General features: G+C 49.3%; 1 protein-coding gene across 1 annotated transcript in view; it reads left to right on the top strand.

Annotated features, from left to right (window-relative positions):
• TNFRSF11A (TNF receptor superfamily member 11a) overlaps positions 1 to 18186 on the top strand; it is a 60535-nt gene extending 42349 nt beyond the window's left edge. Inside the window, exons 8-10 of the mRNA XM_045296068.1 lie at positions 2019 to 2071; positions 3746 to 4430; positions 17864 to 18186. Coding sequence (XP_045152003.1) covers positions 2019 to 2071; positions 3746 to 4430; positions 17864 to 18186 — 1061 coding nt within the window. The remainder of the gene's footprint in view (positions 1 to 2018; positions 2072 to 3745; positions 4431 to 17863) is intronic.
• The last annotated feature ends 372 nt before the right edge of the window (positions 18187 to 18558 follow it).

Raw genomic sequence — 18558 nt, forward strand, 5'->3', positions numbered from 1 at the left:
AGAAGATGACTCAGAGAGTTGTAGAAGCAGACGTCCAGGCTGAGTTCCGTGGGTCCAATGTTAAGCTTGGCGCTTCTCCTGACTCCTGTAGCTTTGGAGGGTGATGAGCCCAAGATCGGCAGGAACACCACAGGCTCACATCAGGCTGCAGTCGTGTGCGAATCCAGGGTCAGCAGGTCATACTTGTGACTGGAGAGAACGAATCCAAGATCAACAGGGCAGATGGCAGGATGCTGATGGCTCCCAGGGTCTGCAGGGAATATGGCAGGCTGTTGAGGCAGATTCAGGATCTGGACCCAGCAGGAAGCAAGCAAGTTTTACTGTAGTTTTCACTTATACAGGAAGTAGGCCGCACACCTGAGGAAGCTTCCTTTCAATTGCATCAGGGTTGTGTACTGAGGAAGGTGCTGTACTCGGCTATAATCTTCCCACAGCTGCTGGGCTATTTATAGCAGATCCTGCTATGGAGTTGATCATATTATATTAAGTCACATCAAGGAGAATGACTGGACTTCACCTGCCAGCCAACTGAGAATCAGTCTCAGCCAAGTTGACACAAAAACCTAATGACCACAACCTTGTACTGTCATTTCCCCTTACATCTCCATCCTTCCGCCTTCTTTTCATCCTTCCTCCTTCCTTTCCCGTGTTCAGTTCTTCCCGTGTTGTGCTCCTGGTCCCTACCATGCACTGAAACCTGCCAGGTGCTGGGCTGGCCAGTCTGTATGCATACTGTGCATAGTATGGATTCTGGTATGTGACTTTGCAGCGTCTATAAACTCTCTAAGCCTCAGGTTCCTCTTTGTAAGCTGTGCATGCGTCATAGTGCTGTTGTAAACATCTGGCTGCTAAACCAAAACCAAGCCCACTGCCCTTGGGTCGATTCCAACTCATAGTGACCCTATAGAACAGAGTAGAATGGCCCCTTTGGGTTTCTTTGCAGGGGTCCTCAACCTGTTTAAACAGGGGGCCGGTTCACTATCCCTCGGACCCATGGGAGGGCTGGACTATAGTTTAAAAAAAAACTGTGAACAAATTCCTATGCACACTGCACATATCTTATCTTGAAGTAAAAAAACAAATGGGGCAAAAACACCCGGCAGGCTGGATAAATGTCCTCGTAGTTTGAGGACACCTGCTTTACAGGAATAGAAAGCCTCACCTTTCACCCGAGGCATGGCTGGTGGGTTTGAACCACCAACCGTATGGTTAGCAGCTCAGTGTGTAACCCACTGTGTCACTAGGGCTCCTTGAAGACGTGGTTCGTGTGTGTAAAATGCATATAGCAGTGCTAGCACGCTCCAAGCCTTGAGTGCATGTCCATTAGTGCTATTATCATCATCACTATTATTCTTGCTATTGTTCAAAAATTTAAATGATATCCAAATAAAGTTGCTGACAATAAAAGGGAATTTGTAACTCTTTCCTTGGAAGAAACCTTCCTCGGCAACCAGGAGCAATACTCAAATATTTGTACATGGCAGTCTTGCTACTTAGTGCCACAGAGTTGAAGTGCTCAGCCGTGAATCGGAAGGCCAGGGATTCAAACCCACCAGCTGCCCTGCGGGAGGAAGATGTGGCAGGCTGATTCTAGTCAGATGGCAGCCCTGGGAACCCTGGGGGGCAATTCTACTCCGTCCTTTGATCCGTGAGCCCTAATCGACTTGATGGCTCATCACGTCATTAGTACCGTGATTCTCTCCACCCTGGAAATTGCAGAGACCCGCACTGGGGTCCCTGCATCGGCCCACGTTTGTTGTCTACACTAATGCCAGAATTGCGTGGGAGAGTAACACGCCAGTCTTCTTTGTTCCAAGCCGTCAGTGGACTGACTGACTTTCACCTGCTTTCCCTGACAGGTGTTAGCACTGGGAGGAGCTTACAGAGGATTATGCTTGCAGAGAACAGTGCACTGCCGGTGGTCAACCCGAGTGCATCCTGGGCAGGGCAGCGTGCGGAGAGCCTGGGTTTTCTTGGAGTCAGCCTCTGACAGCCTTCTTTTTGCTTTGTGTTTCTAGCTAACCTGTGGCACTGGCTCAACGCGGCCTGCAGCCGCCTCACTGGAAACAAGGTAAAGTGCTCGCTCTGTACACCAACAGCCCGGCTGACACAGCTGTCGCTAGTCCGAGATCCAGGGCGCCTGGCGGCCCCGGGAGTTAAACATTGCGTGGGAGAAAGAGAGGGCAGTCTGCTTCCGTAGAGATTTACAGCCGCGGAAGCCCTGCAGAGCAGGTCATTGAGTCTGGATAGCTACGACGGAAGTGGAGGAGTCAAATAGTAGACCCCATTGTGTCGGAGATGGAGCTGCGGGAGGGGCTCATGCCACCGCGCCAGCATTGGTCTGTTCCGAGTCGTCGGAAGCCCAAGCCAGTCCGTGACCCAAATGCCCTTTGTACCCTGCATGTTACTCCACTCCGCTCATCTCTGTGGACCAACGTCATGGCGTTAGTGCCTGTCGGGATGGCCAAGTCGATTCTAAGAGGGACAGCCATGCAGTTTTCCTTTCCTCTGTCCTTATGTCAATAACTTTTCTTTTTAATATAATTGCAATGTCATGAAAAAGTCGCAAGAACAGTACAAAGAGCCTCTCTCTGCCCTCCACACCCCACAGTCACCAGGCATGCACTTTTTCTCTTGTGCGAGCCTTGCTTCTTTAGAGTAAATGGTCCCCCCGTGCTCACCTAGCCTTCAGTGGATCACTCTGTAGTTATTCTTCAGGGCAGAGTGTTCTCTGATATGTGGAGTGCCATTGAGTTCATTCAGGTCCATAGCGACCTGGCAGCTCAGCGTGGACCTCTCCATGGGGTCTCCTCCCTGCCGTCTCAGACCTTTGCTCCTGCCGAGCTGCTGGTGGGTTTGAACCGCCCACTTTCTCGTCAGCAGTGGAATGCTTCATTGTGCCGCCAAGCCTCTATATAACTATTGCTCATTTATCACACACACAACTAACAGTGATATGATACTGTTAATCCAATCCGTGTGTGATATCAGAGTATCTCTAATGATCCCCAGGATGCTTATGACCTATATTCCTAGACACAGCCGCTCTCTACAGCGTCAGGCCCTGTACCACAGGGTCCACTCCAGTCTTCCTCTTGCCATGCCCTGCCAGACAGAAACCCATTCTTCTCAGGACACTCACTTGCTCGCTCACTTGTAGAGCATGCAGAAGCTCCTTTTAGAAGGACTGAACCATCCCCCGTGAGAAATCTGCTCACTTAAATCTCACTGCCATTGAGTCGATGCTGATTCATACTGACCCTGTAGGATCCCCATAGGAACTCCAGGAGTTTCCAAGACTGTAACTCTTACTGGAGTTAAAGAAAAGCCCTGCCTTTCTTCCTCGGAGCAGCGGGTGGTTCCGAACTGCTGATCTTTTGGATCACAGCCCTACAAGTAACCACTAAGCCACCAGGGCTCCCACAGTGAAACGTCTGCTAATTAGACTTCAATATTTGTTTACATGCATTGAGATTGAGGGCTGATAGTCAAAACGCCCCATTCAAGTTCACTTAGTGCATGCTACCCTAGGGTTCTCCCCACTACCCATGCTGAGTTTATTTTCTTTTTCTTCTTCTGATGTAATTTTAAATGACACAAATAAAGTGTGCTCCAGTGAACACCCTGTTTGTACTTGTGGTGGTGAAAATAATTAGCATACCACCATCGTGGGGAGTGTTGAGCAGAGCCATGCTGTAATAGCTGTGGGTACTCATAGCTCTTCCTTCTGGATTTCAATCAGCAGGGCTCTGCAGGCGACAGTGCTGTCAGCCCTCACATGGCAACCTCGGGTCCCCACCAAGTATGCGAAGGAGTGCTACTGCTGACCCTGGAAGAGAAGGCCTTTCCTGAAGACCTGAGCTATCCTGACGGGGCTGTGTGTGCGGCTGAAGATACCACCTTGCTCACCCTGGTCAGCGAGATCAAGGGGGACCCCCTGAGGCAGGTGCCCACAGAAGACGAGTATGTGGACCGGCCCTCTCCAGCCCCAGACTGTCCCCCAGTCCTGACTCAGCCTGGGAGCAAATGCACAGCCCATTTCTCTGAGCCCCTGGAGGTGGGGGAGAATGACAGTCTGAGCCAGTGCTTCACTGGCACCGAGAGCCTGGTGGACTCTGGGGGCTGCCACCTGGCCGAGTCGCCGGGCAGGACCGACTGGGCTCCCGTGGCCTCTGAGAAGTACTTGCAAAGAGAGGTGGGAGGTGGCGCCTGCCCCCACTGGGCGGCCAGCTCCCTATCGGCAGACAGCTGCATGGGCTGCACTGAGCCCCCTGGGGAGCACGGGGAGCCCATCGTTGGCTTCCCTCAAAGTGGACCTTTGCCTCAGTGCGCCTATGGCATGGGCCTGCCCCCAGAAGAGGCCGCTGACCAGGCAGAGGGCGGAGGCCCTGGCTCAGGAAACCCCTCCTGTGACCACCCACCTGCCACTGGTAAGTCACTGTCTAGGTCTCCCACTTTGGGACTGTTGGGGATTATGTTTGGAGGGCAGGCCATTTATGGAGAGGGAAAGCCAGCTGGGAAGAATTCAGCAGCATGACCACTCTCTCCTGATGAGTTTTGATTGGGTACCTGTGGACACGCCCACTCATTTTCTAACCCTGGGCCAGTTTGTGTTTGTATGTGTCCCTCTCCAGCTGTGGTCACACTCTGGGTAGGATTAGCCCTCAAATCCCACCACCTCCCTGGACAGACAAAGCAGGACTGGCCATGCTTCCTAGGTTGTTTTGGGTTTTGATTTTAAAGTACCTTGGGCCCCTTTGGTCCCTTAAAGGAAGCGTTTATAAATCTCAGGATGCCCAATACAATGGCTTAGGTGATTCTTAATTGATTAAGATGCTCCAGTGGTGCCAGGGGTTAATTGCTGGGCTGGCAGTTCAAATCCACCAGCTGCTCCAGGAGAAAGAAGGAGCTGTCGGCTTCTGTAGAGATTTCCAGTCGTACAAACAGTATTGGGTCATTCTCCTGTGGCCTACAAGAGTTGCTGTGTTGGAAACAACTAGAAGGCCACGGCATGAGCAGCATGCGGGTTCTTTGCCAGCAGAAAGATGCAGTGGACAGTCCTTTAACACTATGCATGAGAAGTCCCTTTCTGACCACGGTGGACAATGTCTTTCTGAAACCAGAAGATCATCTCACCATTTGAAATCATCACTAAGACTTATTGCTACAAAACTGCTGGAGCATGAACAACCCACCAATGATTGTATTAGGATTCTCCCCCCCCCCCCACTAGTGCCATCTGTTTTATAATGTGGTTATAAGGAACTTTGCAGCTAACAGGGCTTCCTCTGGCTTGGGATGCTGTACCACATGGAAGGGGCAAATGCAGCTCTGAGAATCTTGTGCTAGCTATTAGACGCTCTGCTCTTGGCAAAAATGTATGTATTGAGGCATACGCAAATTGTTTTCTTCCCATGATGGGTCCGAACGTGATCACACTTGTGAGGGGGTGCTGGACTCAAATCCAGGTGGTGGTGTGTTCTGTTGTACTGAGTCACAATGAGCCAGTACTGACTTCAGGAGCTTCACAGGATGACACACAACAACAGCCCCCCGCCCATCCTCAAAAGCAAAAACCCGAAAGTCATGCCTTCAAATGACAGTGTGTACGGTGGAAGCCTGCCAGAGAAGGAAAACACGTATTTTCCACTAACAGAGTGTCGGAGTCAAGTGGTGAGCGATGCCTGGTTGAAGACGGGAAACTTTGGGGACCGGTGAACCTGCCTGCTCTGCTGAGTCCTGGCTCCCACAGGCTTCACTGGTCGTATAGCCCTGAGGTAGCTAGTTCTGGGCCCTCACCGCGGGGCCCATGTTCCTAATGGTGAATGTACGGAACTGTGGTGCTTCATCTCTTGCCCGAGCTGTGTGGCTGCACGGCCTGGATGCAGACGCACTCACAGTAGACATTATTCTGCCTCTTCAATGCTCAAACTGCAAAGAGGAGATACTTCCTCGGGATGTTTTTCAAGGTCCCTCTGTCGTTTTCTTTCAGACGACATCAGGGTTTGGGTTTTGTTTTGAACATTAAGAGTTTGCAGCCTTTCCACGACTGAACGTCTGGGTCAATTGTTTGTAGCTGTTTGGTTGGCCTCCTCTTGTCTGGTTTTCATGCTGAACGTGAGCGGCTGGGCTGTGGGGAGCAGGGAGGCCAAGCCTGGGCCGCGATGGCTGTTGGTCAGGTCTTGGCAGTCAGGTCTGGGGCAGGAGGGTGTTTCAGATGGCGAGACCGAGACCCCTTCTTGGATGTGCTAGCTAAAGGTTAAAGAGATGCCCCCCGTCCCACGCCCCCCCCTCCACCCGCCCCTTAGTGTCCGGGAACAAAAAGTTGAATCTGTACTTTACTGTAAAGGGTTACCTGTGGCTTCGCCTGGTTGCCCTTGTCTGCAGCACTCAGCATCCAGGCCTAGAGGAGAGAAAAAGGGAAAGTGGGGGTGGGGGTGGGGGGGTGGAGGGAGACAGAAAGTGTGCCACCGACTAAGTGGTGTTAATTTGCAGAACGTTTACACTGCTTTTTCTGGCTCGTCTGGTGCTTAACCACGCAAAACTTCCGTGGGAGGCAGGCGGCGGACGCCGGCAAGTGGGCCAACAGAGTCGCCTGAGGAGGAGCCGCAGCAGCAGATTGACTTCTGAGGCTGTGTGATTCTCTCCGCAATGACTTCTACACCAACAGGCCTTATGGTGTCTGGTCAAAATAGCGCCTTCTTGGTATTGCTATCAATTTTTTAATTTCCGTGCTTTATGTTCTATAAAATATATCTTCAAGAGAAATGGAGAAGAGCCAGTTCCCAGTTAATCTCTTCAAAGTCAGGACTTAAGGGAGTCAGGATTTCTTTTTGGTGAGGGTGGTGGGGGAAGACAGAGGCGGGTAGTGTGTGTGTGTGTGTGTGTGTGTGTGTGTGTGTGTGTTGCTGCTCTTTTCTTTCTTTCTCTCTTTGCTTCTTTCTTTCTTATTAACTTACAAGCAAATCAAGTGGCCTCTGGAGAGGTGACAATGATGGGGGACGCCCTTAGTAGGGCAAGAGTAGCTCCCTTGGGGCCAAGATCCTTTGGAAGAGAATGCTTGGTCTCTCAGTAGCTCCACAGGGGTAGGCTCTTTCAGAAACCCTGCCCTGTAGTGTTGAGGTGATTGGAGTCGTGAGGTCACTCTTAAAGATTAGAGAGGATTGTTAGCAAAGAGCGATGGAGGAGGCATGCTTGTGGCTAGGTCTTAGTGAACCTGCTTCAATGCATGTCTCCTCTGATGCCTAAGGAGCCCTGGTGACAAAGTATTATGCATTAGGCTGCTAACCACAAGGTCGGCAGGTCGAAGCCACCGGCCGCTCCTTGGGCGAAAGACGGGGTTTTCTAATCTGTAAACAATGAGTCTCAGAATGCTCCGGAATTGAAGCGGTGGCCAGTCTGTTCTGTGTTCAGCTCCATTTCTGTTACATATTATATATATATATGAAATATATATATATATTTCATTCTATAAGTAGAAGGGACCAAATCTGGGAAACCTACACTATCAAAAACTACAAAATATGCACAGCTATAAACCTGACCATTAGTTATGATGATTTGAATGGAAAATTTACATAATGCAATAAAAAAATCATTTTCCTACCCCCCAAAAAAAAAAAAGTCTCAGAAATCCACAAGGGCAGTTCTACCCTATCCTGTCGTACAGGGTTAAAAGGCCATCAATTCAATGGCAGTGAGTTTGGTGTGATTTTGGGGAGATGCCTAATTCTGATGACATGATGGTGGTTATCTGGACTTCAACACCTCTCACCTGGAGTTTGGAAAATTCTCATCGTGCTATATCCAGATTTGTGATTTCGTAAGACAGAAATGACAGCTGCTTGTCATTAGTGAATCTGTGGCTGGCGAATGACTTGTGCTCGGTTCCCAGAGTCACTGACTTGACTCAGACACAGAGTTATTTATTATTGTTTATTGACTGGCCCATAGCAATTCTTGTTGGGTACCAGCTCTCTATCGACTTTGTATCAAACTGCGGTTGAGGTTCCACTGAGCTAGGGAGACTTGGAAAAGCTTGGAAAGCAAAGAGAGCTTGATCCCTGTGAATGCACAACATGAAAATAAGTAATAATCTGAGACATCAAGGCCACCCACAGCCTGCTCCTCTATCTGTGGCCTGCTAGTCCTCTTCACCAGGCACCTACGTTTTGGCACAAACTGTCCCCTTAGCATTGAAGACCTCTCTCCCCATACCACTTCCATTCATGTGCTTCCCTACGGCCCCGGGCCTTCTTTTCCACATCACGCGGCTTTTCCTGGCCTCGAAGAACCAGCACCACAGCTATCTTGAAGCTAGGAAGAGCAAGAGGCTCTGTGCTGCACTCGGCTCTGCTGTGTCCACAGCAGCCATTCATAAAGACACAACTCACACTCTTTATCAGCATGGTTTCAAGGCAGCCAAGCAGTAGGAATCTTCATGAGCATACAATACCTCATCTTTCTAGTACCTCCCAAGGTGGCCTAGTCATAGTATGTATGTGGACTCATTTATCCATCCACTCATGAATAAATGCAAGAGACCATCTTTCCCTATTTGTGTCTCCACTCATCCATAGCCTCCTGCATTTTCAGTGTGCTTTGAGCTAGGAGAGAAGGAGGGAATGAAAGACTCATTAGCTGTCTCGGACAGACAAGGAAGAAAAGACAGTGAAATGGTGAACCAGTTCACCCAAGTGGCAGATTTTTTAGATCCCAGGGGACCAGAGGACGAAGGACTTGCCTGACTCCCTGTTTCTCCTCATCCCTTTGTCTGCCACCTCTGGGTCCCAGTTTCTCTTGAAATGATTTATTTTTTGCCATCTCTTTTCATCCGGTTAACTCTTGTTAACCGTTTCCGTCTCAGAAACGCACAGGGGGCAGTTCTACCGTGTCCTATAGGGTTGCTATGAGTCAATATAGAATCAATGGCAATGAGTTTTGAGTTTTTCATCCAGAAAGAATGTAAAAAGGATGTCCTACTCAAATTCCCTCCACCCCACTCCCATTGGACAGTCCTTCCTTCCTCCCTCCTTCCTACCTCTTCCTTCCTTCCTTCCTTCCTTCCTTCCTTCCTTCCTTCCTTCCTTCCTTCCTTCCTTCCTTCCTTCCTTCCTATTTCACTTTATAGTACTTGGCCTACAAGCTCTTCTGTTTTAAAATAAATAAATCGTCTTATTGGCAGATCATTCACATACAGTCCTGTATTTCTGACTTTGTTAACTTGCTGTTAGAATGCCCCCTCTACTAACTAATGTGTGTCTTTCATTTAACTAAGTCCTGGAAGAGTCGCTATTCTTTCTTCGGTTCTGAATCTTGAAGGTCAAGGTGGCGTTTCGTAATTCGGTTACTTGGAGGTAATACTCAGCATTCTAGTGCTAAGTGCCAAGGCCTGGTTTCAAAAGGAAAGAGAAAGCGGTTGACTCTATACCTCGTTTACTTTTGTCCTGTGTCCTTTCTGTACTAACTGGGCTCCTTTGGAAGGGCTTGGTTCATAAACCTTTCCAAGTAATTTTAAAGTATGATTCAGAGTGGAACGGTTAGATGCTGCTTCTAGACGCGTCTTCCCTTACCATCATCTACTCCATTTCTTCCAAATGCCTGAAACAGGGCCTGCATTTCTGCAGAAAGGAAAATCACATGAGAGGTGTATGGGTTAAATATAAATTTTTTTTAAAAACACACTAAAAAAGAACCCAATGTAGCCTGGATAATTTGAGCGCACTTGTGTGTATTTTTAGTTCTGCTCCTTGGAAGAAAATCTACATGACAATTTGGTGGTATTATTTGCCATACTTCTTGTGATTTAATATTCACATAAATTATGCATTTGAAACAGCATAATGAGATTTTTTGGGGGAAAGCAAGCATTACCTTGCTCAAAAATGCAAATTCTGCCGAGGATTGTGAGTTCTCCGAATTAAGCTTATTCTCTCAGCCTGAAAAAATACCAGTGCCAGAGAACTTCCCCTGTAACTCGTGGGCTTAACAAAGTCTGAACACCTTTCTGCACCCGATGGGCCCTTCCAGTACTCATTTGTTTTTTCAAGACTATTTTCAACTCGTTCCAATTATTTGCAAATGTTCCTAATGTAGTCTCATTGAGCAGTAAGTCGAATAATTTAAATGTTAGAAACCCTTCAAGCGCCCTGGTGAAAATCCTCATGTGTCATTCTGGTTTTTCACGCTCACTTGTGGGTAGTCTTCCAATACAGCTCTGTCTGTATCACAGTGTTGTCCTAGGAGGCGACAGTTTTGTCCGTGGGAGCCTGGATATTGGCAGCCAGGTGCTGGCTAAGTGCCGGGCGTGGCTTCTCTTCCTAAGGCCTCACCGAAGTATCGGGCAGGTGCCTCACGCCAGAGCACACAGGCAGCAGTGCTACAGTCATGGTTTGAGTGTCTGCTGGTGAAGGCTGTATCTTTAACCGCCACCCCAACTCCCCTAAAACCGACGCCAGTGATAGACAGGGATTTCATTGGAAACTGTGCCTTCGAGAATCATCTGTGTACCACAGAGTAAGGGGAAACACTGACCCGTGCCTGCCAATGGCTGCTCTGGGCGAGCTTGGGCATAGTATGGACTAATGGCACCCATTAAAAAAGGTAAGCCTTTGGAAGCCATCTTGGGTAGGCCTCCTCCACACATGCCTCCCTTTAGACCTGGCTCCCCCTTACCCACAGCCAACGAGGGAGCGTGCCCCCTAGCAGCAGAGTGTCAGAAGAGTATCGGGCCCTCAGTGGAGGGAGTTACCACCCTCAGCGGCATATCCGACTGTGGAAAGCAGGCAATTGTGGTGACACTTTCCAACACGGCAGTCCAGGATGTCACCAATCCCAGCATGGTGCTTGCCCCACTCGGGTCGACCCACGTGTCTTTGTTAAAAACCTTCCGGTCGGAAATGAAGAGAACAGATTTCAAGGAATGATCTGAGTAAGGACAAGTCAGAACTCAAGTATATGAGAAGGCTGCCACAAGTTCATGGATAAATAGAATGAAAAGATAATGGGATGTTCCCATGAACTTCTTTAAGCGCCCCCCCCCCTTGAAATTGCCAACTCACCCTAAATCTTGATTTAGTCCAGTGCCGTATCACCTCACAGCTGACCAGCTTAGTGGGAGGTGCGGTCACGGGGTTTGCTGTAGAAGCCTGTGAATGAGCGTGCTGACCAGAGACAGTCATAGTGCTTGTTGACTTCAGGAAAGAAAACCAAAGTTGGTTGGATCAGAGGAAAGGGCCTCTCAGTCTGCAAGACATACGCAATTCTTCCAACAGGACAAGCCTGAGGGGGGTTATGTAACTCAGTGGTTCTCAACCTGTGGGTCGCGACCCCCTTGGGGGGTCAAAAGACCCTTTCACAGAGGTCGCCCGATTCATAACAGTAGCAAAATGACAGTTGTGAAGTAGCAACAAAAATAACTTTATGGTGGGGGGTCACCACCACATGAGGAACTGTAGGAAAGGGTCACACGCAGGAGGAAGGTTGAGACCACTGATCTAACTACTGAGTTCACTTCCAGAATCTCTCTTTCCTAGTGGGCTTCACAAGCACCAGTGTTACACTCTGGAGGGGCCAATGCTGTGCTTGCATCTGTGACTAAACATTAAAAACCAGAACACATTCAAAAGGGGGATCAAATGATCGAGTTTTGCATTTCAACCTGATTACATCTGCCATAAGTGAGTTTACAGTGCTTTCCATCTGATAACGAGGTTATTCACATCATAGAACTCTGGTCAGAGGGGAGTCACCAGAGACTTAATCCATGCAGGGACCCTGCAAATGGGTTTGGGCTCCCATTGTCATCCATAGCCTTCTGCAAATTGGGTGTTTATATTTTAAGCAATCGGGTGTTCATGATACCATTCCCTCCCTCAGATCTTATTATTTATCGTTCTGGATCACACAGGCTGGAGTGTTTCTTCCATGTGAACTTAGTCGGAGCTTCACTTAGAATTTGCCAAGCATTTTAAATTTGAGTACCCCATTTGATCCTTATGCCAGTGTGCCAGGTAACAGTCATTCACCCACTCACCCATCCATCCAGAAATTAAGTGTGCCAGCTCTGTGCATGGCAGGCACCTACCCAGACTCAAAGGTCTTGATGGTTGATACCCACTTTACGGATGACAAAACTGACGTCTAGAGACTTAAGTGGTTTGTTTCAAATCCTCACAGTCAGTAAAGCACCAGCCAGGACGAGACCAGAGAATGTGCAGACCCATGCTGTCCGCACTCTCCCACTCTGTCTGAACCTCCTGTCCCCAGGTGGCCCCTAAAATCATAGTCCCCTCAGTCACCATGCATGCACCCCGGGACCCTCATTGATGTCATTAGGTGACTTTGAGGTGAGTCTGCATTAGGGCACACCGTGGACAAAGAAGGTTGTTGGACAGTCTTTCTCCTTGAAACCATGCCAGTCAGCCATTTCACTGCCATAAAGTTGATTCTGACTCGTGGTGACCCTATAGGACCAAGTAGAACTGCCCCTATGGCTTTCTGAGAGTCTTCCTGGGAGTAGAAAGCCTCATCTTTCTCCTGCAGAGCAGCTGGTGGGTTTGATGTGCTGACCTCGTGGTTAGCAGCCCAGCGCCTAATCCAGTAAGCCAGCAGCCAGCAGAAGAGGAAAAACAACAGCGGCTCTGTGAATGCTCACGTGCGAAGCCGCATCCAGCTGGTGTCTGCTGCGCAGCCAGCCTGACTAGGGGCCCTGCCGTCATCTCCACCCAGCCCGCACCAGCCTACACCCCTGCTTCCACGTGAAAGAAGCAGATGGATGCCCACAGCGAGCTGTTCTCACTACTGGTGCATCATTCGACAAGCCTGGCTCCCACCGCTGTCGCCATCCTGTGAATGAGGGCAGACCGTGCTGTGATGTACAACCGTGTTTTATGAGCCGGTTAAAAACAAAACAACAAACAACAAAAATCCCCACCGAGTCTGATGAGCATGGGGATTGCATCTACAAAAACTGTTGAGCGTTTGGGGAAAATGCAAAGAAAGAGCTGCTGAAACAGTTGCAATGAAGCCTGAGGAAAAACCTAGGAAAAACCATGCTTAGCCTGCATGGCGAGTACTGTTTTAATGCTCATTCCACTTTTATGTAAGAAACCCACCCTGGAAATTGTGGAGGCAGAGCATTCGAGGCGCATGTAAATGAGACAGCCGGGAGGCTCACTCTCCATGCAAAGGCCTCGGCCCTACATCAGAAAAGTGTGGTTGGAAATTGTCGAGCAGGGACAGGTGGCTTGAACATCAGGAAAGCATACAAGAAAGATCTGCGTTTTGGAGCCCTCTCGGCATTTCCCGGAACCGTGAGTCGCCGGCAGTGGAGGAGAACTGAGTGGCAAACACCCTGGAGTGTTGAAGCACCTCTTAATTAGAGGCTGTTACTACCACCAACAGTGCCACTGAATCAGAACAGCTAGGGGGGAACCCCCAAGGCCACCCTGCCACTCAAATACAGCTTCAGAGCTGGTAGAACCTAGTAAACATGTTCATGCCTCAAATATTAATAAGCATCTCACAACGGAGGCAGCATTCAATCGATTCAATGAAGCGTGAGGCCCTTGTGAGCACCCGGCGCAGGGCACCTGCACATGCCACACACCCATGAAGCCAGGCCTGCTTGCCACCTGCCAGGTGCCACACTGTGCTACTGGCGCATCAGTCGGCATGGGGTGTAGGCCCCGGAGTTAGGTATTCCTCTTCAGTGGTACTTCCGATAAAGAAAGCACTTGACAAGTAAACTCGTCTCTGAGAGCCTGTTACTCTTTTGAGATGCCTTTGCTTTACACCCCAATTATTAGGGAGTTCTTATGCCTCCTCTCCCTTCCCTGCCCATTGAGCCAAAGGTATGAGTTCCATTTTGGGAAAACATGGAAATCAGAGTTAGGTTGTTCTTGGGTGTTGTCTAGTCAGCTCCTGGGTGGAACAGAATAAAACACCCTAACCATCGTTGCCATCGTTACGCCCATTATTTCAGCCACTGTGTCGGCCCTTCATGTCAAGGGTCTTCTTGGCTGTGTTTTAACTTTCCCAAACACGATGCCCTTTTCCGGGGACTGGTCTCTCCTGATAGCATGTTCAAAGTACATTAGGCAAAGTCTCGCCAGCCTTGCTTCTAAGGAGCCTTCTGGTTGTTTTTCTTCCTGACTTAGACCCACTGCCATCAAGCTGATTCTCAGTCATAGCGACCCCATGGGACAGAGTAGAACTGCCTCTGTGTTACCAAGACTTCAAATCTCAATGGGAACAGGAAGCCTCGTGTTTCTCCCACGGAGCAGCTAGCTGGGGTTCTGGCTACTGGTTTGGTGGTCAGCAGCCCACGGCATGTCATCCACTCGGCCACCCAGACTCCCTCCCACAGTTACTGGTTCAATACCGAAATGTTAAGATCCTAATACCAAAGGTACTGTTTGCCACCACGCATTGGCATGGGATAAAAGTCTTCATACAGAGATGTGATAGTGAAAAATACAAGTTACTAACTGGACTGCAGACAAACTGGAGATCTCAAAAGGCAAAAAGTTAAGCACCAATGGATTCACGACGAGGATTTCCTCGAAAATGCAATAAAAATGATGTCGAAATCATAGGGAGCCATGCCATAAACAGAAATCCAAGTATGAAGAGGATGCAGAGGAGATGAGAATGAATCCCAAACCCCTAGTGCAGTGGTTTTCAACCTTCCTCATGCTGTGACCCTTTCAGACAGTTCCTCATGTGGTGGTGACCCCCAAGCCATAAAATTATTTTCATTGCTACTTCTTCACTGTCAGTTTGCTACTGTTATGAATCGGGTGACCCCTGTGAAAGGGTTGGGCCACGACCCGCAGGTTGAGAACCACTGCTCTAGTGGTTAGAGCGGTTCTGCTGACAAACCGGAACCAGCAGTTGATGGTGTGGCAACAAAGAGGGGGAGGAACTGTGCTGAGAAGACAGCTAGGCAACAGGAGAGTACTGATTTCATGAAGTGTAGCCGGTGTGTTCTGAAGGGGCCCTGGTGGCACAGTGGATAAAGCACTCCACTGCCGAAAGAATGTGCGGTGGCTGGAACCAACCTGCTGCCTCGTGAGAGAAAGACATGGCCGCTGTTTCCATAGATTCACAGTCTTGGAAACCCCAGAGGGCAGGTGGCCTTTGTCCTGCAGAGTCAGTATGAGTCCAAACAGACCCGATGGGAGTGGGTGTTTAAATTAGAGTCAAACATTTATGATTCAGAGTATTTCTGATCCCTTGCTTTGATGTTTTCTACTAACCAGTGATGTCCTCGTTTAGAAAACTTCTGGACTACTATGCTCACTCCTGCTGCAGCAGCTATAGTAGGAGTGGCTTGAACAAGCCTTTGAAAGCAGAGGATTATATTTATAGTTCCTATCTTACGCACTTTTTAAAAGTTAACCTTATCACTTGCATTCACACACTGATTGCATTTTAAATACAGGGCCATATTTATTGGCTGATTATAGTTTCCTGAACTTTTTTATTTTAATTTTTGTTATTAACCACACTTTCTCCGTGTCCAGTTTCCCTTCTTTAGTGTGGCCTGTGGTCACACACATTTGCAAAAACCAACTGTGGTTCAGCCTCATTCTGGATGCTTCGTATTTGCGTCTTGCCCTTTGGAGGACTTGCCCACACAGGCCAGCAGCGGGTTGGTTCGCCTTAGTGACCTAGTTTCACTTGGGTTCTTGCAAAGCATTGGCTTTAGTTTTCATAGAAATATTCCCCTTCTTCCCCCTTTTTTCTGCAGTTATATGTCATCACTTTACATAATATGCACTTAATTAAATTTCCGACTGAGGCCAATTGGGAGAAGCAGCCTTGGGAACCTGCATGGCAGCTGGTGGGAACAGAAGGGTTAGGGTAGAGTCCTGGCTTCGAGAATGCTGTGTGCTTCGGGCTCCTGCTGGCATGTTTCAGAGGGACCATAGAGCAAGGTCAGTCTGCCTAGTTGGTAGCTGGCCTCCCCCATGTTGCATGGGGCTTTTCACACCCATCTTAGTGTAGACCCCATATTAGGGGAGACCCCAGCCCCACGGAGGAACCCAGGTTTCCCATGGACTTTGAATTTGTTGCTTACATTTGAAATCCTTATTTTTCCACAGGCTTTTCACTGTGTCTTGGTTTGGGCTTCTCTGTGGGGAGTGGGGGTGAATGAGGAGCGAGAGTCCCCAGAAGGAATGGTCTGTATTCCTATGGTATTTTCCTCAAACTGTCCAAACCACGTTGTCCGAATCTGAGGAGGATTTCTTCCTGAAGCGTGGTGACAGAAACCTAATATATGTGTATAATGATTACTCAGCTGGGCCGCCAGACCCGCGGCCATCAGTGTGATTCCAACTCCTAGTGAGCCTCTACGGTAGCGGCTCTCAACCCGGGGGGTCAGACAACCCTTTCACAGGGGTCGTCTGAGGCCATCGGAAAGCACATATTTCCCATGGTCTTAGGAACTGAGACACCGCTCCTCTATCCGTCTCCAGGCGGGTCCGCCCACATGCGGAGATGCCCACCTATGAGTACCTAGCATGGAATGTGTTACCCACGCTATACCATGCTTCAAGACAAAATGTCATTTATTTGTAATTAGAAATAAATATTTCACACTATATAATTACATATTATTTCTGTAATTAATCACTATGCTTTAATTATGTTCAATTTGTAACAATGAATATACATCCTGCATATCAGATAGTTACATGATGATTCACAGCAGTAGCAATTAGGAAGTAGCAGCGAAAAAACTTTATGGTTGGGGGTCACCACACCATGAGGAACGGTATTGAAGGGTCGTGGCATTAGGAAGGTTAAGAACCACTGCTCTACAGGGTTTCTGTCTCTTTGTAAATCTTTATGGGAATGGCCAGCCTCATCTTTCTTTCTTGGATTGGCTGGTGGGTTTGAACTGCTGACTTTGATGTTAGCAATCCAATGCTTACTGGACAGAGGCCACAGGGCTCATTCTGGGCTGGCTACCAGAGAGGAGAAAAAACAATGAGTAGTGTGACTAGTGGGGGGGAGGGGAAGCAGAAAGCATTTTGAAACAAATATGGCCGCATCCTCAGGTCAGGCTAGAAGATTCTGCTCATGATTCTGAGTGCAGGGCGTTCTGGATCTGCTTGGTTTGGGCCACTTTCTTTAGTCAGAAATTTCCGGAGCATTGTCTCTGATACAGAAGAATGATGAGGCAAGCAGGTGTCCTAATATTTGTTGGTCTGTTTGTTTTTTAAAAGACCTATTAATGAAAGACTAGTGAGACCCAGTCACACAGAGAGAAATTCTAGAACCCCTAAGGGCAAAATTCCCATCAGGAATCAGAAGGAGAGAGGGATTTACAGGATTTATTTTTCCATTTTAGTTTTAAAAATCTTTTTCCTAAGAGTTAAAAAAAATCTATTATGGAAATGTACTAATTGCCCTTGAATGGATTCTGGCTCATGGTGACCCCATGAGTTTCAGAGAAGAACTGCACACCCGGGTTTGCCATGGTGGCTGCTCTCTCAGCAGTAGGCCACCAATCCGTTCTTCCCAGGCACTGGGGAGTGGACTCCACTCTCGGATGTATCTGGCGATGCTTACACCACGTGACCGTTTTTTAGGCGTTGGTAACCTCTGCCTAGACCCCTTGGCCTGTGGCCCACCAGGAATGAGCTCTGATTGGATGCTTCCTAGGCGCTGGGATCCTAGGTCACCCTAGCTGTCACCCTAGCTGGGTGACAAAGGCCTCACATGCCCTAGTCAGAGAGGAGGTGGCATGGAGACCGGCTCCTCCCGGGTCTCAGAGTCCCGGACGCCCTGACCCCTCGCCAAGAGCAACGCTGAGTCACCCTCTCCCTGTTCTCTCCCTCTCGCCCTGTAGGCAATGTGACTGGAAACAGTAACTCCACGTTCATTTCCAGCGGGCAGGTCATGAATTTCAAGGGCGACATCATCGTGGTCTACGTCAGCCAGACGTCCCAGGAGGGCGCGGCGGCAGGCGGCGGCGGGGAGCCTGCGGAGCCCGGGGAGCCGGGGCGCCCGGTGCAGGAGGAGAGCACGGCGCGCTGTGACACCTTCGCCGGCAGCGGTGCGCGCCTGGCTGACCAGGGCGACAAGGGCGCAGGCGAGGAGGCAGCGGCTGCGCCGGTGCAGGAGCAGGGGGCGCAGGAGCCCGTGCCTCGCGCTCCCCGGGCCTGGCGCTGACCGCCTCCTGGGGCGCCCGCACAGCGCGGCTTTCCCACCTCGATTCTTGGAACTGGAAGTGGGACCCCACGAGTCCTGGGCTCCCCTGAACCCCCCCTGCCAACCTTCCACGTGTCCAATGGAAATAAGCACATGGCCCAGGATTGGGGACAGAGGAATAGGGTGGGTGGGCCCGACCTTGCAATGGGATATCCACCTGACATCTCAGCTCCGAGTTCAGAATTCCCAGGCCAGTGCCTTTTCTTCCTCCTGAAACCTTTCAAGGGCTTCCACTTGGCTGGTTCCAAATCTGGTACCTTTGTTCAAAATGACATGACCACCTCTACCCACCCTTCTCCTCACATAGAAACAAGGACTTTCCCATAACCAGGT

Source organism: Echinops telfairi, unplaced genomic scaffold (assembly GCF_000313985.2).
Source record: "Echinops telfairi isolate 266 unplaced genomic scaffold, ASM31398v2 ScPeMD7_7400;HRSCAF=8409, whole genome shotgun sequence".
NCBI lineage: Eukaryota > Metazoa > Chordata > Mammalia > Afrosoricida > Tenrecidae > Echinops > Echinops telfairi.